The sequence below is a fragment of the Fonsecaea erecta genome (genome assembly GCF_001651985.1).
Source record: "Fonsecaea erecta strain CBS 125763 chromosome Unknown Scaff2, whole genome shotgun sequence".
Taxonomy (NCBI): Eukaryota; Fungi; Ascomycota; class Eurotiomycetes; order Chaetothyriales; family Herpotrichiellaceae; genus Fonsecaea; species Fonsecaea erecta.
The window spans coordinates 2557594-2582471 of record NW_017387245.1 but is presented as its reverse complement, the minus strand read 5'-3'; the positions used below and the strand labels follow the sequence as shown (position 1 = coordinate 2582471).

The 24878-nt window shown below is 54.9% G+C and overlaps 6 protein-coding genes across 6 annotated transcripts; 3 read left to right on the top strand and 3 right to left on the bottom strand.

Annotated features, from left to right (window-relative positions):
* Positions 1-339: 339 nt before the first annotated feature.
* On the top strand, positions 340-5516 carry AYL99_02689 (hypothetical protein; the record flags this gene model as incomplete). The annotated part of the gene is made up of 2 exons (XM_018834205.1): positions 340-4963; positions 5050-5516. 2 exons carry the CDS (start codon positions 340-342, stop codon positions 5514-5516), a joined length of 5091 nt encoding a protein of 1696 aa, XP_018696829.1.
* Positions 5517-6056: 540 nt separating this feature from the next.
* On the bottom strand, positions 6057-7421 carry AYL99_02688 (hypothetical protein; the record flags this gene model as incomplete). The annotated part of the gene is made up of 1 exon (XM_018834204.1): positions 6057-7421. One exon carries the CDS (start codon positions 7419-7421, stop codon positions 6057-6059), a length of 1365 nt encoding a protein of 454 aa, XP_018696828.1.
* An 859-nt stretch (positions 7422-8280) lies between these two features.
* AYL99_02687 (hypothetical protein) lies at positions 8281-10872 on the top strand (the record flags this gene model as incomplete). The annotated part of the gene is made up of 1 exon (XM_018834203.1): positions 8281-10872. One exon carries the CDS (start codon positions 8281-8283, stop codon positions 10870-10872), a length of 2592 nt encoding a protein of 863 aa, XP_018696827.1.
* An 872-nt stretch (positions 10873-11744) lies between these two features.
* On the bottom strand, positions 11745-15544 carry AYL99_02686 (carbamoyl-phosphate synthase arginine-specific large chain; the record flags this gene model as incomplete). The annotated part of the gene is made up of 4 exons (XM_018834202.1): positions 11745-11855; positions 11915-13279; positions 13404-15085; positions 15205-15544. 4 exons carry the CDS (start codon positions 15542-15544, stop codon positions 11745-11747), a joined length of 3498 nt encoding a protein of 1165 aa, XP_018696826.1.
* A 944-nt stretch (positions 15545-16488) lies between these two features.
* Positions 16489-19138, bottom strand: AYL99_02685 (hypothetical protein; the record flags this gene model as incomplete). The annotated part of the gene is made up of 4 exons (XM_018834201.1): positions 16489-16575; positions 16649-16864; positions 16917-16984; positions 17035-19138. The coding sequence occupies 4 exons, from the start codon at positions 19136-19138 to the stop codon at positions 16489-16491; spliced, it is 2475 nt and encodes an 824-aa protein (XP_018696825.1).
* Positions 19139-20669: 1531 nt separating this feature from the next.
* On the top strand, positions 20670-24026 carry AYL99_02684 (hypothetical protein; the record flags this gene model as incomplete). The annotated part of the gene is made up of 3 exons (XM_018834200.1): positions 20670-20810; positions 20868-21357; positions 21796-24026. The coding sequence occupies 3 exons, from the start codon at positions 20670-20672 to the stop codon at positions 24024-24026; spliced, it is 2862 nt and encodes a 953-aa protein (XP_018696824.1).
* Between the last annotated feature and the right edge of the window lie 852 nt (positions 24027-24878).

Genomic DNA, 24878 nt, shown 5'->3' with positions numbered 1-24878 from the left:
GAGAGGATTCTACGTCTTTTATCGTCGCAGTCATGACAGTGGACTTACTGTGACAAGCATCCTCTTGTCTCCCCGTCAATTCCCCCATTGTATCGCGACAGCCACCCGCTCTGCTGACAGACGCGCTGTGGTCCCTCATCGCAGAGTCAATCATCACCCAGACTTCAAACACCCTCAATCTTTTCTACCGCAGCTCTCACGAAGGCACAACTATTTGAGTCTGTGCGCGGGAATGCTTTTGGGCTGTAGTCGTCACCGAAACATAGCCTCCTGAGGTGTTCTTCCGTCTACCCCAACCCCAACCCCGGGTTAAAGCGCCTCCGCGGGTGAACCGCCACAATGCCTGCAGGTCGCGGCAGCAAGAGAACCCTCGAAGAAGTTGTCAACTATGAAGATTCGAATGATGACGACTATGATGATCGAGCGGCCGGCCCCTCGAAATCTCGGTCCACAAAGTCTCGGCGACGAGGCGCTCCCGTCCGCAAGAAGCGAAGAGGATACAAGGGTTCCGATGTTGATAGTGATTCGGATGAAGTTGTGTCGGATGACGAGGATTCGTTTTCTGACGAGGAAGATGAAGACTTTGAGACAAACGCGATAGGCCGACCTGTGAGGAGGGCAGCCAAACAAGCTGCAAACAAATACGAAGAAAGTTCGGAAGACGAGGAAGACGAACTTGCAAATTCCTCAGGAGACGAGCGTCCAAGTCGCCAAACCAAAACCCCTCCGCGAAAGAAGTTGATCATCACTCTCAGGACCACCCCAGCTCGTCCCACGAGAGCCTTGCGAAACAGGAGCGGAAGTTACGGTGTCAATCCACTCCCCACCTCTTCTGCATCGCATCCCACAAACACCCGAAGGAGCAGCCGCCTTTCTCACGACCCTGAAGAGTCTCTGGTGAAATTGACCGATTCGGGCAACCACGTTGAGGTTGTGCGTGAAGGTTCCCGGGATCCAGAAGGCATCCCTCCAAGAGCAATGAAGGGTGGAAAGGGCCTCAAATATCCCTCGAAAAGTACTATTGACGAAGAGTCACAATCTCAACCAAAGGAAGAGGAGGTCGAAGAAGAACTTGAAATCCAGGCATCACAGAATGAAGTCTTGGAAAGCGATCCTCAAACCATGGAAGAACATGAAGTGAAACAACCGCTCCCCCAAATTGTTTCAGACGTAGTGGATATGGCTGACGCTGAAGGCGTTGAGAGTGATGGCGACTTCAATCCGGAACCCGCCGCCACGCAGGAAGAGGGCGCAATCGTAATTGAGGATGCAAACGAAGAAGACGAGGAAGAGGATGAAGTCAGACCAGTGCGGGGCAGACTGACCCGTGGCTCTTCAAAGAGAAAAGTAGACTCGCCTGAATTTGAACCACAGAACTCGCCGAAGCGACTGCGTGGACGACCCCGTCGAGGTGAAGCCAAATCGGGAGCCTCGGGCAGCCGTCGACGTAAAGCTCTGGATGAGAGCAGTGATTTTCATCCGGAAGACGAAGTCGCCAACCAAGACGACCTATCGAGCTCTAGCGAGTCCAACGCATCCCCTCGCAAAAAGAATGGCGACGATGACGACTATGAAAGTGAAAACCAAGGTCGAAGATCCAGACGCCTTCGAAGTCAAGCGGCGTCTCGCCAACGATCCGAAGTGAGCGACGACGATCTAGCTGCAGAGGTCGCAGAGCTGAAGCGCGACGGCAGGAAGTCAAGGCGTGGTAGAGAAGAGGAAGAAATCGTCTTTGAGCCCCGTGGAAGACGAGGCGGGAAGAAGCCCAACTACGACCTCCTCAGGAATCTCGCTCCGCTCGAGGAGGAGGAAGAGGCCGCTCCATCACCTTCGGCCCGGGCTCGAAAGACCGGTGGTGGGGGTTGGAACCGGAGCCTCTTCAATACTTACGGCCCATTCGGTGGTGGCGGCGGCCTGCCACCTGTGCTGGGAGGCGGCCCTCAAAGGGCTCAAGGCGGCGTTGATTCCGACAGCAGTGACGATGAAACGATGAAACAGCCCAAGGCTCTGGGTGGTACAGTAGGGATGACTCCGACGACTGGAGGTGGCTTCAACCTCTTCCCCCAAACTCTCAACGCGGATCCGGCCCAGGCTGCAGCTGGCACTCCGGCCAATCTCGGCAAGATCAAGGACAAGCAGGCCCTGGCGGACGCCGATCCTCTCGGAGTCGACCAGAACGTGACTTTCGACAATGTGGGTGGTCTGCAAGGGCATATCGATCAGCTGAAGGAGATGGTCGCTCTGCCTTTGCTTTACCCGGAGATTTTCATGCGGTTCAAGATCACTCCTCCCCGTGGAGTTCTGTTCCACGGTCCGCCGGGGACAGGTAAGACTCTGCTCGCGCGAGCGTTGGCTACCAGTGTCAGCTCTCAAGGCAAGAAAGTCACATTCTATATGCGCAAAGGTGCCGATGCGCTGAGCAAATGGGTTGGCGAGGCTGAAAGACAATTGCGGCTGCTCTTCGAAGAAGCTCGGAAGAATCAACCCAGCATCATATTCTTCGATGAGATCGATGGTCTCGCTCCTGTACGGTCAAGCAAGCAGGAGCAGATTCATGCCTCTATCGTTTCAACGCTGCTAGCACTGATGGATGGGATGGACGGGCGAGGGCAGGTCATTGTTATCGGTGCTACCAATCGGCCCGATTCCATTGATCCCGCATTACGAAGACCTGGTAGATTTGATCGAGAGTTCTACTTTCCCTTGCCAGGCACTGAAGCCAGAAGATCCATCATTAACATTCACACGAAGGGCTGGGACCCGCCTCTGCCCGAGACTATCAAGGACGAGTTGGCGGAATTGACCAAGGGGTATGGTGGTGCGGACCTGCGTGCTCTGTGCACAGAAGCTGCGCTGAATGCGGTGCAGCGTCACTACCCTCAGATCTACAATTCCAACGAGAAACTCGCCATTGACCCCCAAAAGATAGAAGTCACGCCCAAGGACTTCATGATATCCCTCAAAAAGATGACACCTTCGTCGGAGCGATCGGCGTCATCCGGTGCTGCTCCACTGCCGCCTAGTGTGGCGCCTCTGTTGCGGTTCCAGCTGGACCATATCAAGGAACTCCTGGCAGAGATACTGCCACAACGGAAGAGACTCACAGCCCTTGAAGAGGCTCAATACGAAGATGCTGCCAACGGTCATAGTTTCGGCCGAGAAAAGATGCAACAAACATTCGAGACTACTAGAGTTTTTCGTCCCAGACTGCTGATACATGGCAAGAGGGGCATGGGGCAACAATATGTCGCCGCTGCTCTGCTCAACCACTTTGAAGGTCTCCACGTCCAGGCCTTTGATGTCCCGACATTGTTTAGCGACACGGCGAGTTCGCCCGAGGCCACGGTCATCCGGCTGTTTTCTGAAATCAAAATACACAAACCGAGCGTCATCTACATTCCCAATGTGCAGGAGTGGTACAACACAGTTGGCCAGACTGTGATCTCTACATTTGTGGGCCTTTTGAGATCGATCAAACCCACCGATCCGGTTCTATTGCTCGGAGTCGCAGAGGGCGATTACGATGATATGGAGGACAACATGCGCCGCGAATTCTTTGGATACTCGAAGAAGAACCAGTTCCAGCTGAGGGAGCCCAATCACGAAGAAAGGTCTAAATTCTTCAACGGCATCAAAGAGTACATTCGCACCGCGCCAGATGATTTCCCAGAACCAGATCCGAAGCGCCGGAAGAAACGTGAATTGGAGAAGCTGGCCGTGGTGCCGCCTGAACCAGAGAAATCACAGACTACCTTAAGCAAGGAGGAGCTCAAACTACAAAAGAAGCGTGACCGACAAACTCTGAACATGCTCAAGATTCGACTACAGCCTATCATGGATCAGATCAGGACCAAATACAAGAAGTTCCGAACGGGCGTTATCGATGAAAGCCACATTCGCTACCTCTACGACGAAGCCGATCCGGGTACCGTGACGTCTGACTTGCACACTGAAATTCTGGCCAGAGCTTCTTACCGGCCATTTGAGATTGGGAAGGACGCCCATGGTGTGCCGGGTCTGATCGATCAGGCCAATGGACACTTCTATTACAACCTGGACTCTGTGACCATCGAGAAGCGTCTGAGCAATGGATACTACAAGCGCCCGAAGGACTTTCTGGCAGACATCAAGCGCTTGGCCAAAGATGCAAAAACCATTGGTGATGAAGACCGACTGCTCAAGGCCAATGAGCTGTTGGCCAATGTCGAGGTCGACATTGGGTCCTTGGAATTCAGTGAACCCGCCCTGACTGCAGAGTGCGAACGTGTCTACCAACGAGAATTGGAACGGGAACGAGCGGCTTTGGAGAAGGCCGAGCAAAACAAAATGCCTCCACCTCTCAATGTGACCAATGTTCCCCATGCTTCGGGGACAACGACCACAAATGACACTGGCCCCATCTTGCTGGGTGAGCCCATGCAGCGCCGGAACGACTTTGCTCAGCGGCTTGCCCCGGCATCCGCTCAGGACAAATCCACCGAATCGATTGTCACGAACGGCATCCATCTCAGCCATAATAATTCAGAACAGTTGACCAATGGATCCCACACCAACGGGCACGAGCTGGATGGGCAAGGTGACACCCCCATGGGAGGTGCAGACTCGCACCCATCTTCTCACAACAAGAGCAATGAGACGCAGCACACGCACACGACGAGCTCTTTTGGTGCGCGTGCCTCTGCCCAGACACGACCGTGGCATGCGTACACTGCTCCCTCGCAAAAACTCATGGAGGAATCGGGAATGTCAGCACCGCCCTCCCAGACCGGAGCCTTTACGCCTATGCCTCACGGGAGTCATCCAGGGGAATTTCAGAACGATGCGAGCACAACTCAGTCACCTAATGAGAAGAAGACATCATCCGACAACACGCAGCAAGAGATTCACCAGGACTCGGGCCCTGATCTCTATCCATTTGAAGAGAGGCGGTCTGCTGGGGGTAGTCAGATCCCGTCTACCCAAGGTACGTGCACTTGTTTTGCAAGATCCTGGTCCAGATCGCCCAATATTCTCAAATTTGCGATAAGCTAACATTGAACGTCTCGACAGGGCAATACTCGCAATCACAGCCTCTTGCTGGCGGCCGCCCCTCCTCACCACAAGATGTGAATCAGAACCCCAGCTCACAGCATTCCATAACCATGCCTCCTCCTGCTGAGGCGCGGTCTCAGCGGCATTCCAACACCAGCCGCATCGACGACCTTCTCAATCCTTCCGACTCCCCACAGCAAACATCACCGCCACCGCCTTCCCGGCCGAACTTGATTCAGGTCGAGGAACGTGCGCTGGAGAATCTGCACACCGAAATCACGGATCAAACTAGCGGTCTGTCCGTGGAACAATTGGAGCAAGTGAACAGCGTGTTGATGGATACGATCTGGAGGACGAGAAGCGAGTGGGACAGAAACCAAGTGAAGGAGAGGGTGGCAGAGGCTTTCAATGAGGTCATGGAGGACATGGCCGGTGCCGGACAGCGGTTCGGAGACGGGAGCTGGGGCCGCAAGACTCAGGTATAATCTTGCCGAGGATGAAAAGGTGATGGACATGCCAGGGCGTCGTATATTTTAGAAAGTACAATGAAGATGGGCCAGCAGACGAGAAAAAGGAAAAACGGGGCTTCCTGATCATTGGGAGAAAAGTTGGATGGCTCGCTTGAATCAAGATCTCATGTATATGCATGCAACATTGGAAAGAACAGAAGATGGAAAAACAAAGCATCATCGGCGCCAAAGAGCAGCCCAGGCTTCTGGTTCTTTTTCATTCAATACGTGCTGTCACACACACACACACACACACTCTCTCTCTCTCTCTGCCTTTCTGCGTTCTTTTTTGCTCTGCAGAATATGCCTGATTGAAGTCTATTTCTTCTATTCTAGTCTCTATATATACCGTTGCTTGCGCTTCCGCTTCCGCCTCCGCGGTGCTCTGGGGGTCACCGAACCTCGAGGACCACATTTATTACATACCCCAGGATGCCGGGCCTGGCCCAGTTCATTTCATTAACCATATAGATCGTACATGTTCTCACGTCTGTCTGTACGGGGCAGCAGCTGAGATCATCGCGTCTTCTTCGTCTTCGTTTCCATCTTGTCCGTGTCTGTCGTCGTCATGGACGGCTTCGCTCCTTTCGGGCTCGGGAGGGCGTACAGTCCGCCGCCCACGAACACGATGACGGCCCCCATAACGACGCCGGTGGGCAGTTGATTGCCGAACAGCCAAATGCTCAAGAGCAGGCTGACGAGTTTACGGACGTTGAGGACGATGGAGACGGTGAGCGAGGACGACTGGGCCGAGAGACGGTTGACGCCGACGATGCACAGGAACTGCGTCGCGGCGTTGAGCAGGAGGAGGACGAGCGGACGGGGCAGGGCGGCGGTGAGGGCGTCGAGCCACGACGACAACGGCGACCACACAGGTGCGTCCGTCTTGGACGGGTGGTTGTTATTGATGTCGTGGCCCGGCACGGCCAGGAGGTTCACGAACTCAAAAAACAGCGGCCGGATCTGGCTGGCGAAGTACGGCAGCGACATCGAGTGGCTGTAGAACAGCGTCTCGGCCGTGATCTCCCCGGACCGGCCGTACGTGGCGTACATGTCGTCGGTGTACAGGCCCATACACGCCGACAGGACAAGGGCGGACGCCAGCAGCACGAAGCCGGGGGCTTGCGACGAGAACACCGAACCAGCAGTGGACGTCGTCGGACGGTAATCATCCAACTCTTCGACCGCGGCGCCGATGTCGACCTGCTTGGCCCACGAGTCCGCAAACGCCGCCCACACCACCCCACCGAACAGCAACATGACGGCCACGACCTTCTGCGCGGGGTACCGGCGGCCCTTCCAGATGCGGCCCGCCAGCATGGTCGTGACGGGCCCCGCGCTGCGCAGGATGATGTGCAGCGGGATGCTGATGCGGTACTTGAATGCCTTGTTGTTCAGGATGTTGATGGCCAGGAAGTAGGCGGTGTAGACGGCCCATTTGCGGAGGGGGATGTTGCGTTCTTTCAGGTAGAGGTTGCGCAGGCCCCGGCGCGGGGAGAAGTGGCGTGGTAGGGTGAAGAGGGCCACGAGGAGGAATTGGAACGCCGTGATCAGCGAGCCGGACGAGGGAGAGGCGTGGATGATGGACTCGAGGGTGTAGACGTTGGAGCAGCACCCGCCGAAGATGAGCATAAGCGTCGGCGCCCAGATTTGGAGGATGGACGGCAGGGTGAAGACGGATGTTGATGTTGATGGCGAGGAGGTGGTGATTGACGGTGAGGATGAGGATGAGGGCTTCGGGGCAGGAGACGTCGTCGGTGCTCCATTCTGGACATGCTTCTTGTTCTTGTTCTCGTTCTCGTCGCCGCGGCTGTGTTGACCATCCTGCTTGACTCTCCGGCGAGCGGTGGGTGGCGTCGAGTCGTCGTCCTGCGCACTCATCGTTGACCCGACGTGGAGGAGGAACGAAGCTTGTTGGACGCGGGCAACGTCGGCATTGAAGATGCGCGAACTCACGTGCAGCTTACGTACAGAACATACAGGTGAGTGCTGCCGCTTTAACCCATTTTTCCCACTGGACATATAACTTCTTTGACGTCCTGTCAACTCATCTGGTCAATGTTTGTGACGGAAGACATTATGGGTGCTCTATATGGTAAACTCTGTTTGCTTCCTCACTTCTCGACTCTCTTCCACTTGGCCCAGTAAGGAACACGTCGTGATACCTCTTTTGTGTCGACGTCAAACTAAACCAGCTGGCCAGTCATGTTTACTGCGCTATACATTTTTCTTTTCCACAGGGCTTTGTTTGCTACTACTGCAACTGACAGGGAACACGATACAGTGGGCCCTCGTTTTTCGCTTCTCTCGAACAAGCATCCCTCTCCATCCTGAAAAGAAAAGGATTTTTCCCTGGTGTGGTCTTTGTCACACATTCACTCTTTGTGAGTTCCCTCCCTGACGCGCATCTCAGATGAGTCGGGAACCGTTGAGGGCAACATGTTCAGATCGTCATACAGAGTACCTCGTATATCTATGGAGATGCACCATCCGCCATGCTGGTGGCTGTGTGCAGTATTCTGTAGAGAGAGACTACGGTAGACCGGATAGATTCTGCGCCGAACTCCGATTGCTCCGCCGTGGTCATCCCTCGCATCTCCCCGCCTCTTCGCTTCCCTCGGTGCCTCGTAACGAAACTTCTTAACCAATCTAGCATGAAGAAATATTAGGGGCGGGATGGAGAACCCACCGCCGTCTCCCCAGAGATATTAGACTCGCCGAGGGAGACAAGTTCACAGCAATGTCCGCCGAAAGCTCAGGCCTGTCGTCCATTTCCCCGTTTCAGGAATATGAATCCGAAGTCAACCCCGGCAATGACAGGCCTGCAAAGAGACAGAAGGTTGCTGCCGCCTGCGACCAATGCAGGGAGAAGAAGATCAAGTGCGACGGGCGGAAACCGCTCTGCCGACCTTGCGAGCGGAAATACGGCGCCACGGCTCGTTGCGAATGGGGCTTGAGAAAGACGCGCAGTATCGGAGCCTCCAAGCTAGAGATCATGCGTCTCCAGTCCCGCATCGATGAACTGGAAAGGTCGTCGGGTCGACGATCGACTCATCCCGAGAGCACCGACCAACCCTCCACGCCTCAATCGACATCCGACCGACACCATGACAGTGGTGGCGCAAATGCAATGATGGGGCTGATGGACGAAGGAGAACCGGGCGAAGTGGGTGTCGTGGGCGATTCGAGCGCCGCGAGCTTCATGAACCGCATCAAAGCTGCCCTGGACCAGCAACTGACCCCAGACTCGGCCCAGCACGCATCCTCAACAGTGTCACCGAGAGCCACCGGCTCGCAGCGACAAAGACGGTTCAAGACTCCCGACTATGTCCTTCCTCCAAGGCAACAGGCAGACCGTCTGCTGGAGGTATATTGGAAGATTGTCGATCCCCTCTATCCCTTCGTGGACAAGGAGGATTTTATGGGCAAGTACCAGACTCTCTGGACCGGCAATCCGACCATGGACGACGAGGTCTGCTTTATCTGTCTTCTCAACGCCATCTTCGCGATTTCCTGCATCTTGGACTCGTCCATCCGTCCTCCCGATCGCGTCAGTTCCGGTGAGGGCTTCTATAAACGCGCGCTGGTTCATTTCGACCTCGAATTCCTGCAACACCGCTCGGTGCACACCGTCCAGTGCCTCCTTCTCCTCGCGCAGTACCTCCAGAGCACCAGCGAGCCACAGCAGTGCTGGCTGTTCGCCGGGCTGGCCATCCGGATCGCTCAAAGTCTCGGACTCGACCTGCCCTCCACCAGTGCTCGGACGTCCAGTGGCAAGCCAAACGACTTCCTCCGCAAGGTCTGGCACGGCTGTGTGCTGATGGACCGGACGCTGTCCATGACCTTCGGCCGTCCCGGAATCATCACTCCCCAAGCGGCGGCTTCAGTCCCTCGGCCTCTGCCTCATCCCGACTCGAGCGAATGCTCCTGCTACCGAGAGCGCTACGTGTACCAGCCGTCTTCTCCAGATCTCCACTTCTTTATCGAATCGCTCAAGCTCTATGAAGCCATGAGCGAGACGCTCGCCGCCCTCTACAGCCCCACGTCCGCACAGGCCTCGGACCCAGAGGACAGCTACACGCGGTATTTTGGCGGCAGCCTCGGCGCCAAAGCGGCGGGGACCGTGCTGGAAATGGACAGCAAGTACTGGATGTGGCGACGACGTCTGCCCTTCCACCTGCGGCATTCTCACCCCGCGGCTGACAGCGTCAATGTGATTCACGCCCGCCAGGCCAGGGTGCTCTATCTCCGCTACTGCCACATTCGGACCCTGCTCTTCCGGCCGGTCCTGTCCCGCTTCTGCATGTCGAGCCCGAACGACGACGACCCGCTAGTCGTCGGCGAAGACACCCTCGCGCGCAAGCTCGCCCTGCAGTGCTCGGTCATGTGTGCGACGAGCGCTCTGAACACGGTCGACCTGTTCGGCCGGGTCCACGCCGAATGCCGTTTGGAGCTTCTCGACGAGATCCTGCCGGCGTGGTGGTACAGCATTTTCTACCTGTACACCGCGGCCACGGTGCTCGTCGCCGCCCGGCTCCATCCCGCGGTCGAGGCGGAGGTGGGCGGCGACGAGGTGATCATGGGCGCCGCCCGGACTGCGACGGCTGCGCTGCAGAGATACGGCAGCTTCGGCAAACACGCCAAACGGTGTGCCGCGGCCATTGCGCTGCTGTTCGACCAGCTCCCTCCCCGCCATCAGCCACGTCAGGGAGTTCACGTCCAGCCGGCGAATCAGGCCACGAGGGCGGCGGGCATGACGCAGACACCGCGCGGCAGCAACAATAACATCCGGGGTGAGAATGTGCGAGGGTCAAGTCTCCTGCCAAACGCCGACGATAGTGGTGATGTCTACCCCCAAATCACGACGGAAAGCTCCCGGGCATGGACGCCGTTCAACCATGGCCAACCCAACATCAGCAGTACAGTTACTCCAGCGCCTACCACGCGTCTTGCTAGCAGCAGCACCAATAATACCATTCCCCACCCCGCCGCACCAGCACCAGCACCACTATCCAGAACCTCCATCACCGCCACCTCCACATCCACCGTGCCTCCCGACGGACAAGCTGGAGCTGCAGCAACAGCGGCTTCTGCGGCGCCGGCATCGGTCCCATTCATGCTCAGCAGCGGCCGCGGCGACGGCGACGGCGGACGCCTGTTCGAAACGACGGGCGGCGTGCTGGCGGACCTCATCACGTCGTCGTCGTCATCGACAACAGCAGCAGCAACAACCGGCTTCGGCTTCAACTACAACAGCAACAACACAACAACAATAACAATCTTGACTTCGACCTCAACCTCGATCTCCTCGGCGGCGACATGTCCTGGCTGAGCAGCATCCCCTTTGACCTGTACGGGGGAGGCCAGGAGGAGTTGCTGTAGTCTAGTTAATACATAGTGTCTGGTCTAGTCGTAGTAGTCGTAGTAGTTTAGTAGTTGTCTAGTAAGTACCTCAGCAGTAGTTTGTTGATAGTATGAATGAATGATATGTTAATGAATGATGTAACCGACACTTGCTTGGGAAACAAAGGAGATCAGCAGCAGCAGCAGCAGCAGGCAGTGTGGACTCGTCGTCAAGGAAAGAAAGATGAGAGATATGACAAATGTCCTAGGGCATGTGTGTGAGTGAGAGAGAGAGAGAGAGAGAGAGAGAGAGAGAGAGGCAAACAAATAAACAAACGTTTAGGAAGCAAGGCATTTCCGCGGACTGTCCAAGACTCCGCCAGGGCCGCTTTGGGGACGACGACGACGTTGACGACAAGAACGAGGACGAAGCTTCAAATGTCGTGTGTGCACAGTACAGTACAGGAGAGTGCGCCATATTTTAACTCCGTCGATGCTCGTCAACCAGTAAATAAATACTCTAAGTCAGAGATATATATCTCTTCTTCACGCTCACCTGGCCCATTCGTTGTTGTGTCTTTGTCTCTTTGTTCTGTGGCCTCCGTCAGAGAGCACCATTCAAATCTGCTTCTCCTCCGAACAGCTGAGCTCGCCTCGCCTCGAGACGGACTCGTTTTCCTTTCCCGATAGTCACCATGCCCTGGCGCCCATCCTCTGCGGTCTAAAAAAACACTTTTGCGTCTGCTGTAGACTTGTTTAGCTCTTTCGCAATTGCGACCCAAAATGTCCCTCTGTAGTCACGTCAAATCCACCGAGGCTCCGTCGCCTTTGTATCGTGTATTGTATTCTTGACTCCCTGTATTACATCATCTTCGAACCGGCGAATTCGCGCCAGCTCTTGACCTCGGGAGGAATGGTTCCTTCTTGTCGAGGAAGCTTCGCATTCATGCATTGAGCGAACAGCAAAGCAGTCTGTAGGTGTTTGGGTTAGTTCCACGATCTCACAAGGGCAATAGGTGAGTTGGTCGTACCTTGGGCTCCATGAACAATGGGACTCCAAAGTCCACAGCGTTCCTTCTCATCACGTAGTCTTCGTCCACCAATGTCTTGCCTCGAGTCTTGGCAAGGTTGAAGACCCCCCTGATGTCGTACTTTTGGAACACCTGTCGAAGCTTGTTCTTGTCCGTCGTTGGGAACTCAATCACCTCAATCGAGGCGCCAGACTTCTCCAAGTGCTCCTTCACGGTCTGGCTTGCCGCATAGAACTTGTAACCCAAGGGTTGGAGATATTCCACAATCTTGGGAAGCTCGGGAAGTTCGGTGGATCCGCCGAGCAGGATTCCCTCACCCGGTTCAGGCATACGGAAGTTCATGGTGGACTGAAGGGATGCCCAGTAGGCCTCGATCAGGTCTTTTCCAAAGCACGCAATCTCACCGGTGCTGCTCATCTCAACACCAAGGAAAGGATCGGCGCCCGCCAACCGAGTCCAGGAGAATTGTGGAACTTTGGTGGCTAGGTAGTCGCGCTTTTCCGCCATGAGATCTCGAGGCTCTGGGACGTCCTGGCCAACCAATGCTTTGGTTGCAACGTCAATGAAGTTGGTCCCAAGCACTTTGCTGACAAATGGAAACGACCGAGAAGCGCGAAGATTGCACTCGATGACCTTGAGCGCAGGCTCTTCTCCAGGGGCATCAGCCTTGATGATCTGCATGTTAAAAGGCCCCGTGATATTCCAGGCCTTGGCGACCTTCTGCGCGATCTCCTTGACACGCGCCATGACTTTCTCGTCAAGGTTGACGGGAGGAAGAACGAGGGTGGCATCGCCGGAATGGACGCCCGCGGCTTCGACGTGTTCAGACACAGCGTGCAGAATCAGTTCTCCCTTCGATGCCACGGCGTCGACGTCGATTTCCTGGGCGCCCTCGATGAATTTCGTAATCACAACGGGATGATCAGGGGAAACCGCCGAGGCCGACTCCAATTTATCCTTCAGCTCTTCCTGCGTGTAGATGACGGACATGGCAGCACCGGAAAGAACATACGACGGTCGGACAAGGACAGGGTATCCCACCGAATCAGCAAAAGATTCGGCCTCTGCTACCGAGGTCAACTCTTTCCACGCCGGTTGATCAACGCCGATTGAGTCCAGGATCTGTGAGAACTTGTGACGATCTTCGGCCTTGTCGATGTCCACGGGGTTGGTGCCAAGCACGTGCGCCTTGCCTTCCTCCTGGAGCCGCAGCGCAATGTTTTGCGGAAGCTGGCCTCCCACGCTGACAACAACACCCGAAGCACCCTCAAGCTCGTAGATATCCATCACCCGTTCGTAGGATAGCTCTTCGAAGTAGAGCTTATCGGCTGTGTCGAAATCAGTGGAGAAAGTTTCCGGGTTGTACTTTGACGTCAATCAGTGTATGCCTTTGGTAAAAGAACTAAAAGCAAGAAAGGCAAGAAAATAACATCTGACGTCCAACCAAAGAGCGGGCACAGCCAGTGTCCATCCAGAGAAGTTCACTTACATTGATCATCACTGTCTTCTGTCCCATGCTGCGGAGAGACAGTGTTGCATTGACGGCGCACCAATCGAATTCGACAGAAGACCCAATTCGGTAGACCCCAGACCCCAGAATGATGGTACCTTTGTCTTCGAAGGTGACATCGTGAGACGAGGCGTTGTATGTGGTGTACAGGTAGTTAGTGTCGGCGGGAAACTCGGCGGCAAGCGTATCGATCTTCTTCACCCATGGTCGAATCCCGAATTTCTGTCGACGAGCTCGGACTTCTCCTTCGGTAGAGTTGACGTACATTGCGATCTGCTTGTCGGAAAAGCCTTGCTTCTTCGCCTTCAGCATCAGCTCGTGCTTGATGCCGTTGAGAGACCCGATCTCTTGGATTTCCGTCATGGTATCTTTGAGATTCTGCAGTTTGTGGAGGAACCACTTGTCAATCTTGGTCAGGTCGTGAATCTTGTCCACCGAGTAATTCTCGTGGATCATGGCTTGCCCGACAGCCAGCCACCTTCGGTCGGTGGGATTGCGAAGCACGTCGTCCAGGTCGTCGAATTTGTCCCCTTGAAATCCCACATAGCGGGGATCGACCTGCCGAATGGCTTTCTGGAATGACTCTTCAAACGTGCGACCGATGGCCATGACTTCTCCCACAGACTTCATGGCACTTCCAATGTCACGCTTCACATGCTGGAACTTGGACAGATCCCAACGGGGAATCTTGACCACGATATAATCCAAGCTCGGCTCGAAGTTGGCGGTGGTGGTCTTGGTGACGGCGTTGGGCAGCTCCGGAAGAGTGTGTCCCAGGCCAATCTTCGCGGCGGTGTAAGCCAGAGGATAACCGGTTGCCTTGGAGGCGAGCGCGGAGGAGCGAGAAAGACGAGCGTTGACTTCAATGACGCGGTAGTCGAGGCCGTCGGGTTGGAGTGCGTATTGGACGTTGCATTCACCAACCACTCCCAGGTGACGGACGATCTTGATGGCCGCTGTTCGCAGCATATGATATTCTTCATCACTCAGGGTCTGGCTCGGGGCAACCACAATGCTGTCTCCCGTGTGGATACCAAGGGGGTCAAAGTTCTCCATGTTGCAGACGGTGATACAATTGTCCTCGGCGTCACGGACCACCTCGTACTCGACTTCTTTCCAGCCTTTCAGAGACTTCTCCACCAGGATCTGGGGGGACAGAGACAGAGATCGGGAAGCCAGGTTGCTCAGCTCCTCGGGATTGTTGGCAAAACCCGACCCCAGACCACCCAGAGCATAAGCTGAGCGGACGATGATGGGATATCCAACCTTCTCAGCCGCGTCAAGGGCTTCCTCGACGGTGCCGACAGCGATGGACTGGGCAATGGGGATGTTGATCTCGTTGAGGGCCTTGGCAAATAGGTCTCGGTCTTCGCTGGTCTCGAGAGTCTTGATACTCGTTCCTAGCACCTTGACACCATAGCGATCGAATATGCCCATCTTGTTCATGTTGACACCCAAATTGAGGCCTGTCTGGCCTCCAAACGTGAGGAGAATGCCATCCGGCCTCTCCCTCTCGATAACGTAGGTCACATATTCGGGGGTGACTGGAAGGTAGTAGACCTCGTCGGCGAGCTTGTGATCGGTCTGAATCGTCGCAATGTTGGGATTAATGAGGATTGATTTGACGCCAGCTTCTTTGAGTGCTTTCAACGCTTGTGACCCTGTCGCAGCTGTGAGCTCGTGATCCCAGACTGCTACCAACACATGCCACCGGGCAAGTATGGCCGGGGAGAATTTTGTATCGGACTGAGTCATAACTGGCTGTCCTGCAGATACGTACCAGAATAGTCGAATTCTCCAGCCTGTCCGATACTCAGACCACCACTGCCAATGACTATGACCTTCTTGACGTCGACCAAGTTCTTCCCGTACTCAATGGCACCGCTTTCCAAGTAGGCCTCCGGGCGGGGGGCCTCTTGGACCAGGGCACGTCGTTTTGTAGACCTCGTGAATCTCTTGACTTGCTGCCACGAGGGTGTTTTGGGGTTTACGAGGTGCTGTCGGACGGCAAGGGAGGGTATCCGAGTCGAGAAGGGTCGTGCCGTTAGTCGGGGGGCAGGAGCACAGTCACGCAGCAGAATGCCGCTGGCCTGGCGGAGAGCTCGCGCGGTCGAGGCCATTGCGGTCGAGCCAATGGATGATTGCTGGCAGGCGAGGCGAGATAGAACGCGTGTTCCACTCAGTCGCTGCACGGAACCAGCTCAGGATAAGTCTGTCCTTGAGAGCTTTGAAGAGGTCACTGTTGTATAAAATGAGTCAAGGAAAAGAAGCTCGGGATTCCCAAACGGCCTAAACACTGACGGGGGCAGTAAAAAAAAGTGCGGTCGGGTGCGCGAGGCTTTCAGATTGCGGGAGCCAATGGATAAGCCGCAGACAAGCAACTTTGGATCCTCAGACGTCAGTGGGGATGGAGAGATAAGAGTTTTTCTTTCTCTGCTCTCACGTCTGTCTCTCTCTCTTTGAGGGGAGTGAGGTTGGTGTGCCAGGCAGGATAGATTCTGATCTTCCTTACCTGGACTACGAAGTACTATTTACTGACTGGGTCGCTGCAAGCTCACATGGAGCCCTCCTTCTACACTCGTCTGCGATTCGATCTAATTACTCGACCACCCTGAAAAATTCTCCCTGTTGCGTGAACGAGTCACTTTTTTTTCCCTTCTTCGCCCTCTCGGCCTTGGATCATCCATGAAAAATTTTGTCTGGGGAAAGAAGAGGCGTTAGATGTGGCAGAATTGGGAAAGCTTGCAGAGACACTGCATGCTTCTAAACTCTTCACGGTCACCGCCTGATCAACTTTTGGGAGTCTCCAAGAACCAACCATCTGCTCCTCGCCTTCGCCCCTCCGCCCCTCCTGCAGCCCATCTACCAACTAAGCACGATTTATTCGCTAAGATGCTGGTATCAAAATCTTTTCCTTGCGTCACTGGGTCTGAGCTGCAGGTGGTAGACACGGACGGCGTACATGGCTAGCAAAATACTTTACTTTTTTTTCGTTCCGTTCGAGTCTACGGAAATACAGTCTATGATCGGAATGCCGAAAAGTTTTCCCATGCATTCCTTGTACTCAGTCATTCAGTTTGGTATAGTTGGCGGGGAAGAGTCCAGTGTGGCCATTGTACTCGCCATGCCACCAGTCTTCGTCGGGAAATGACTGAGAACCCTTGCGTCAGCAAACACTCAAAAGGACAAAAAAAAGTTAAAACTACAGTTGAGCCCCAACTTACCACATTGTGAATGATTGCGTTCTCGGGGAATGACAACTCGTTGTCCTCCCCAGCCTCATAGTCGTAGAGTGCTGTTGCTGTTGCCCCTTTGGCCTCAGCAGCGGCCAGAGCTGGCGCAGGGGGGGCTGGCTCTGCTGCTGCGACTGGGGCGGGAGCTGGAGCACCACCAGCATCGTCATCCACCAGCGTGAGATAGTTGCTGGGTACAAGCCCGGTCTGTATCCTCATCAAAATTATTGCTCCTCGTCCTTGGAGGAAGCCAACTCACCTGTCCCGCCTCATTCTTGACCAACCACCAATCTGGGTCAATTCGTTGAATGTCCGTCACCAATTCACCTAGAAGGGTCAGCAACAACTCTGTCCGTGGGAGAATTGAAGAATATTACCTTCGCGGAGTGATACTTCATTGTCCTCGGCTGCCTCGTAATCATACTCCGCCCGAGCACGCTCACCTCCAGTTGCAGGGACAGGTGCCGGGGCAGACTCGACGGCCGCGGCGCCTAGAGTGCTGGCTGCCGCAGCCACTGCCGCCGTTCTGCCCAAGTCAGGGCCTCGAGCTGGCTCGTCTTCCTCTTCTCTTGCCGCTGGAGTGGGGATCGCCCGCGCCATGGAAGTTGCTGGTATCACAGGTGGAGGAGATAGTTGCTCCTCATGGGCATCAGCAACATCTGCCGAGGCGCTAACAGGTATGGCCACGCGAATAGGAGAGCCACTAGGCGGCTCGGGCTCTTCCTCGGGCGTAGGACTTCGTGGTTGTGCAGGTGGCGGAGGTAGTGCTGGGGCCGAGTCTTCGTCTCTAGGTTGCGACAGGGGCAGCCCTGGGATTGGAATGCCACGGTTGGGTTTGCTGCTCGTATCAGGTTCCGGAGCAGGAGGCGGCGCACGGTCAAAAGACGCTGGAGCTCCCATCGGCGGCGCCCCGCTGAAGCGATCGCGGATCGAGCTGATTCCGCCGATTGGCGAAGTTGGAGCCTCTTCTTCTTCGACGGCCTTCATGCCTTCGCCAGTGACTTGTTGGCCAATACTGCTGCGGCCAGTATGGGTGACTTGCACAGGAGCCCACGTCTTGCCAGTGTAGCCGCTCTTCCAGCCGCCGTCTCCGCTCTTTTGCGATGCGATCGGTGTCTGTCCAGTATAACCAGAAGGCGAAACTGGGGGTTCACCGGAGCCGCTCATACCTCGCTCACGAGCTTTCTTCTCCGCCCACAGCTGCGCAGGCGTCTTTCCACCCTGGTCGGCGAAAGTTCTACTCGCAGTGCCCACAGGCGCAGATGGTGCCACGGGTTTTGCCTCGAAACCGCCGGGAAGCGGTGCCTTGGTCCCGGTAAAAGTCGAGCCGCCCCCAAATTTGTTGGCTACCTTGGGTTTGGGAAGGGATGTCAAACGTTCAGGCCATTGCGAAAAGGCCGCCGAACTCTCTGCGAGCGTACGACTCGGCATTTCTGGTTCTTCCGAAGGTCCGGTCGATGGGCTTGAGACCGGAGGTGGCCGCGAAAAGCCGGTCGACTCTTCGGGTCTCTGAGCTTTGGCGCGAATGGCTGCGATGTCAACCTTGCCAATAGGCTCATAGGCACCCTTGACAGGTTCCGGCCTGTCGTCTTTCAAGGAGCCTGATTCCTTGGCTTGGCGTCGAATGGCCGCAATGTCAACCTTCCCGATGGGCTGATATGCACCTCTGACAACATCAGGCCGATCGTCAGCTTGGCTGCTAGTAAAGGGCGACGGGGCAGGCTTTTGTGAAGTAAGGTCTCTCATATTGACCTTTGTAGGCTGATAAGCTGGCGCGACTTTCTCAAGTTGTGTTCTCGTGACTGGAGGAGCGTCCGTGCCCCAACCATCCTCATCCACGTTGGCATCTCTTTTGGGAAGATTGCGGACCACTGGGTTGTATCCAGCAGAAACCCCGGTACTTTGAGTAGGCGTAAAGACAGGTTTCGAGGCAATGGTGGGCTTGGTTGCCGCGATTGGAGGAGGGGCAGCTGCGGCAGAGGTGCTTGAAGAGTATTTGGAGCCTGAGGCATCCGCCACTTTCTGGATGATGCTCTCGGGGGTGAGGTCACGGTCTGATCTCGCCGTAATCTGGACGTGGTAACCATGCAGCAATTTGGCAACGGTAGTCAGGTGGCTAGTGAAATAACCTTTTGTTCGTTCGGGAACACCTTCACCACACCAGGCGATGAGGGCACTTTTCGGAAGACCCGTGTTGGAGTCCTTGACCTTTACAAAAGCAAATTGAATCCGGCCATCGGAGAATTCGTCAATCAAATCGACAAGCTCGCCTTCTCCCGTGCTTTGTACCTTTAACACGCTCTCTTTACCACCCGAGTCCTGCTGGAATGCGTTCGCAAGAGGAGCCGAGACTGAGAAGACTGCCCATTGACCATAAGTGGGTGAGGCCGCGGCGGGACCGGCCGGAGGAGGGGCATTGACAATTGACTGATAACTCTTGGAGATCGAGGGCCCGTTTGTCGAAGTGTTGAGAGAAGCCATGGCTACCCAGAAGAGGAGGGATGGTTCGACAGGTCAAATCGACCAGGCTGCCGTGTGGCTGTTGCTACTTCCCCGTCGCTCTCGATGGAACTGCGGTTTGGTTCAGGGCGATCTGTGGGGAGCCTCAGAGAGGAGCAGGATGCTGAACTTCTCGCAGTCGACTACACCGGTCGAGCAATGGAAAGGGTGGACAATCAAGAATTGAGAGGCAGCTTACTCTGGCTGGTGGGTTAGTGCCATTGGGAGTTGGAGTACGTACGGGCAGCAAGATGGTTCGATGGTCCCTCAGCTTCGCAGCTGGATGATGGCATACGCCAAGACACTAAGGACGTACAGCCACGTGACAGCATCATGTGATCATGCTCCACCGCAGTTGCCTTCCCGGGATTCTCTCACTTTCGCAACTGCGCCTTCTCCTCATCCCCACCGCAATCGCATCCAGCGCCCAGGTTCAACGCCAGGACAGGGGGTCATTGATGCTCGTTTACTTGCTCCTAGGATCGGTTTGCGCATACCGACTCGAACTTTACAGCCTCTCTGCGGTAAAAACCCTCTCTGCGACCAACCGCCGCTGAACAGCCCAACCTTCGACTGCCGCTCCCTCAGTCCGAGTACCCTCAATATCACACCTGCGACGGGCACGTCCGATTTTGGTCGACAAAAAGCGCTTCTGAAGATCGAGAACTCCGCTGGCGACACCACAATATCTCTTGGACTCCCTTTTCCTCGTCGTGCCGAACCCTACAGAATCGACAAGGAAAAGGTTGTGGCACCACCCGCGGGACTTGTCGTGCTCCTCGCAACCGCGACAGCAGCGCTGCCTGTTTTTCGAGCATAGCAATTGCTCTGCTCGAAATGTTTTCCCTTTTCTCTTCATCAGACCCAGACTGGATAGCACACTTGGCTACCGGCTCCTGGCGCTGATATTTCCGTTTCTCAAACAGATTGAACCTGTTGAGTATTTCTTATTTTCCTTCTACAAATGATCTCCACAGCTGAGTGTCATGGACTTCAACAATGGATCGCCTTTCGCTCCTTCAACAGGCTCGCGAAAGAGACCCAGGTCTCCAGACCTTACGGATCATTCTGCCCTCGAGTTTGTGCATGGACCCCCGGCTGTGGCGCGTCCTGCAATTGCCATTTCATATGGCGCCGATACAGAGCGGAGTAAACGGAGAAAGCTTTCAGTCGGAAGGCCGGTCCTTAGCTCTCCTGAAGGCTCCAAGAGAGCCTCTTTGCGCCAGCCTTTGATGTTGGCGCAGCTACCTTGCGAAATCCTGCAGCACATTTTCACTTTTGTTGATCCAATTTCTCTTGGAAGGTTGATCTGTGTCAACCGCTCCTTTCGTTCGCTTCTTGATCCCGCATGTCTACTGCCACAAAAATCTGCCTCTAGCCAGTCTACGCATTTGACCATGCGGAGTCAGGACCTTGTTTGGGCCGCTTCACGAAGATCGTTTCTTCAGGGGTTTCCCAAGCCGATGGACAAAATGACAGAGCTGGAAATGTGGAGACTCGTTCGAGGTCGCACATGCCAATTCTGCGGAAAGAAAGCGACTCACCAGCAGCGGCTATCGACCTCAGAACCCTGGGATGCCGGGCCTGGACTGAATGGCGTCCGGCCTATCTGGCCTTTCAAAGTCAGGACCTGTGGTCGTTGTCTGCAACCAAGGTTAATAAAGGTGAGGTCTCTTGTTCTGGGTCTGGTACAGTGTCTGATCTCCAACAGGATGCTGAAATGATTGTCTCTACTTATTCGGCACTAAGACTCGGTCTACCCTTCGTGATCCTGACACAGGAGTTGAACTATATTCCGTCCTCGGTTATTCAGCAAAAGTCACCCCCTCCACACTTAGAACTCGTCAAATACTATTTTCGACCTCAATTCGAAGAACTTCAATCCGAGTTCCACGATGTAAAGGCGCTGGGAGCCGCTGCACTCACAGAATGGTACAAAGGCCTCGAGACCTTGGGTCCGCAAAGCAACGCCGACGCCGCACGTTTCGAGCAGTGGGAACTCCAAGGTGGCTTTTCGAGGATCTCCACTGCAGTAGGCCAAAACGGAGGCAGCGTCGCTCCTTCGTCGATGAGCGTGACGAGTCATTCGGAGCTCATGCAAACATTTGACAACGTGCAACAGACATCCTTGAACTCGGCAGTTGGAACACCCTCTTCTGGCAACGTGGTATCAGAAATTTCCACTCCCAGCATTCACGAAGGTAAGCGATTATTTGATTGTTTTCGATTGTCACATTCTGGCCGGTCATAGTATCCGTGGAATGGTTTCATCTGCAGCAGAACTAATCGCTATCGCGAGCAGATCCTCGACACTTATCGGCTCAAACCCAACTATGGCCCTTGCCGCATTTCTCTGCAGCGCCCGGGCAGCAGCTCTTGACAGCTGTCGGTCATCCTGCCCATCCAGCGCTGCCTAGGCAAACCCCAGTACGCCCTCCGCGCCAGAAGACGGAGCGTAGTCTGAAAGAGGCAAAAGAGACAAGGGCTGAACGCCGAAAGGATATCGAGAGACGCTGCCTTGCCCTCGAACCCCCCATAATGCCATCAACACTGGCGTACATGGATGCATTTCAGGCTGCAATTCTGATCTCACGCCCACTAGACGACAAGGCTTGGGAGATACTGAAACCGCGTCTTAGCGCAACGTGCAGATGCTGAACATCGAGAGAGCAAAGATGCACTTCGAGATCCCAACATACAACTCCGAAAGCGCCAGCAACTGGAAGAGGAGAAACGTGTTGCACAAGCAAATGCAAGCCGCATGTGGCTCGAATTGAAAATCCCCGCAAGAGATAAGCTACAGAAGTTTGCTCGAGATTTCATACATCAGACGTGGTCGGATGGTCGTGCGGTGACTAGGGCAACGGCACCCAAATTCGCCGCGGAGGTCCTTTGTCACGTGCGACAACGTTTCGACGAGGTCCTTTTTCAGGAAGATCGGATGCTCGAGCTGAAAGGAACTGCTTTTCCACAGGACCAGGAGTCACTTGCCTGCCGGAAACTGAATCTTGAGGATTTGAAATGGGTCTATGAAGAATTTGTGAAGCCTCATACCGAGAGATTCGGCAAAGAACTTTTTCTCTGCCACGTGTGCGACGTCAATCAAAAGCTATTCGCATTCGAGGCTGTCATTCAGCACTTTGCCGCAAAACATACAAACTCGCTCAGCAGTGGCACCAGCATCGTTTACTGGAAAGCCGATTGGCCTCTCGAGCCTCCCTTTGATCCACATCCAAACATTCCATGGGCTCTCGACGTCACCGGCACCATGTCTGGTGCGCAAGCACATCAACAAGCCCGCCAAGGATTCCATCCTCGCGGCGCGCCGTCGTCAGTTGAGGGTGGCCCGAGAGGGTTACACACCTTTCCACCGCTGGTTCCATCATCACCAGTGTGGTCCGCCGATGCATCACAACGCATCAACCAGCTTGGCTATCCAGGGTCGATGAGAATGGACTCGCACGACGCCGGGCGCTTCGACCGAGGGCCTGAGAAGGGAGGTATTCGGGGTAGCGTTGCCGGCTCCTCCATTGCCAGATCTGAAGTGTCTGGCCATACCTATGAAGACGGATATGGGCCTCGATATCATCCCCATACATTTGCGCGTCCCGGGCCCTCTAATGTTCAATACTATCACGGGTCAAATGCTGGTGGTAGGGTTGGCGATGAGATGGGCAGGGGTCATTCGCGCAAACCTGCAACTCGACGGGAGGAACCGCCCCATCCATACGAGCTTGGACGCGGCTGGGAAGGCTGGAAGCAACAAGGGCCCATCTCCCACAGCTCCATGATTTATTCGTACGGAGACGGCTCCTCCAGGTTCTCGTATGTGGAGTCTCTCCAAAGAGATGGCGACACCTCAGTCGATGGAACATCTGAGGCTGGGATGGGTAGTAAGGCCACCAGCCGTATCTCTTTGCGGCGGGAAATGGCATCAGAATCAAGGGCACCAACCAGCGAAATTGAACCGTCGAGAGATGAAACCACTCAGGCCGCAACCAACGCAGCTGTGGAGAATTTCCTCAATAACTTCAGTCCCATGGTTGAAGAGAACTTGGCCAGCACAAAGGATGTTGTCGCAACTGCGCGTGCAATTGACCTACAGCAACCCCGCAGTGTATCGGGACTACACTCGGTCGATGTTTATCCTCAGCAGCACGAGGCCTGGGGGGCCTTGGACCGCCGCACCATCGACCGCGTCTCTCCTAATTCTCCTAGTTCTCGACAACGGCCTATTCTGCCGATAAGAGAGTTCGAACAGCCGACTTCGTGGGCTGACGACCCTCCAACGCAACGCCGCTATAGCCCTCCGGTGCCACCAAATGGCAAGGATGAGACTACTTGGGAGTTGACTCACAGTGGCAGATATGGGGAGAATGCCGAACGAATACTCCAAAGCCGCTACGATCAACATGAGGGTATGCGGGACGTGGTTTCGGGCTACGCCATGCCTTCGTACGAGCCTCAATACTTCTACGATCATGACGGAAGGCGATATGTCCAAGTCAGGGAACAGAGTATAGAGCCGTACACGCTTCGAGCCGGAGAATATATTCCCGATCGATTCCACGAACCCCCGCAGGTTGGTGGCTCACATTACTTGGACAACAGGCGATACTTGCTCGAGCGGCACGTGGTACACGACGACCGTTTCCGTGCTGGGTCTCGAGAATATCGACCGGGTAACAACGATGACCACCCTGCTCAGAGTGGAGGACCACCTTTGGATCATTACTCCCACGAGGAAGTTGCACTTGAACCACGCACGCGAAGTGGAAGAATCAGCACTCGGGAGATCATTTATGAGCCAGTTGAACAACCAGTGCGGTACACTCCGCGATCCTCTGGCGCAGGTCACCCTGGGGAATGAGTGCTCAAGTGAAGGAGATAAAGCTGACGGTTTTTTTTTTCAGTCTTGCAAATTTCTTTCGATCCGGAGGCTTGGGTGTTGCTTGGGAGCGAACGGGACATGTTGCATGGCTCCATTAGGGTCGGCATGTATGCTGCTTTCTTTGTCGTTTTGAAGAGATACCCCTTCCACGTTTTGTTTCATTTGCCAAAATGCTTCCATGTTTGACAGTTACTGCGTACAGTACTGCTGAGAGGACCATCGATTATACAGATATATTTACCAATCTCAATGACTACTCCCGTCTGCATTCCATTCTTGACGTCTGAAGTTTTTTGGGCGTAAGTGCAATATCCTTGTCACTTTTCTTTTCTTTTTTCCTTTCTTTTTTGCGATAAAGTGGGCAGCACAAAGGACTGTGTGTGTTCGTTGCTTCGACAATAGGCACCACCGGATGACTGGAGACAACATCAGGTCGGCACGTGGGCCAGCAACTTTGCATCATATGTGACGGTCTGTGTTCAGGCGGAGGCTACCAGGCCTAGCGCACAACCCATGTCCTACTGCATACCTACTCGTATGCGTGTATGCCCAATGTGAGGCGGGCTCCCCCACCCTACCATGTGACAGTGTTTTCTGCATCCTATATCTGCAACTGTATCCGATCTCGATGGATGGAAGTTTAATGGGAGCACCAGGAGTGGGTGAATAGTGTACCGTCACCAAATATGTCATCAAGCTGGGCTCTGTGGGCACGAGAGTATTGTTGGGGCTTCTGCCATTTGTGCGATTGCTTGGACCACCCGCCAGGGGTTGTCAACGTCACGGGCCACCAGGCCACTGAAGCAGGGTTCTTGGGCTGTAGGAGGTCCT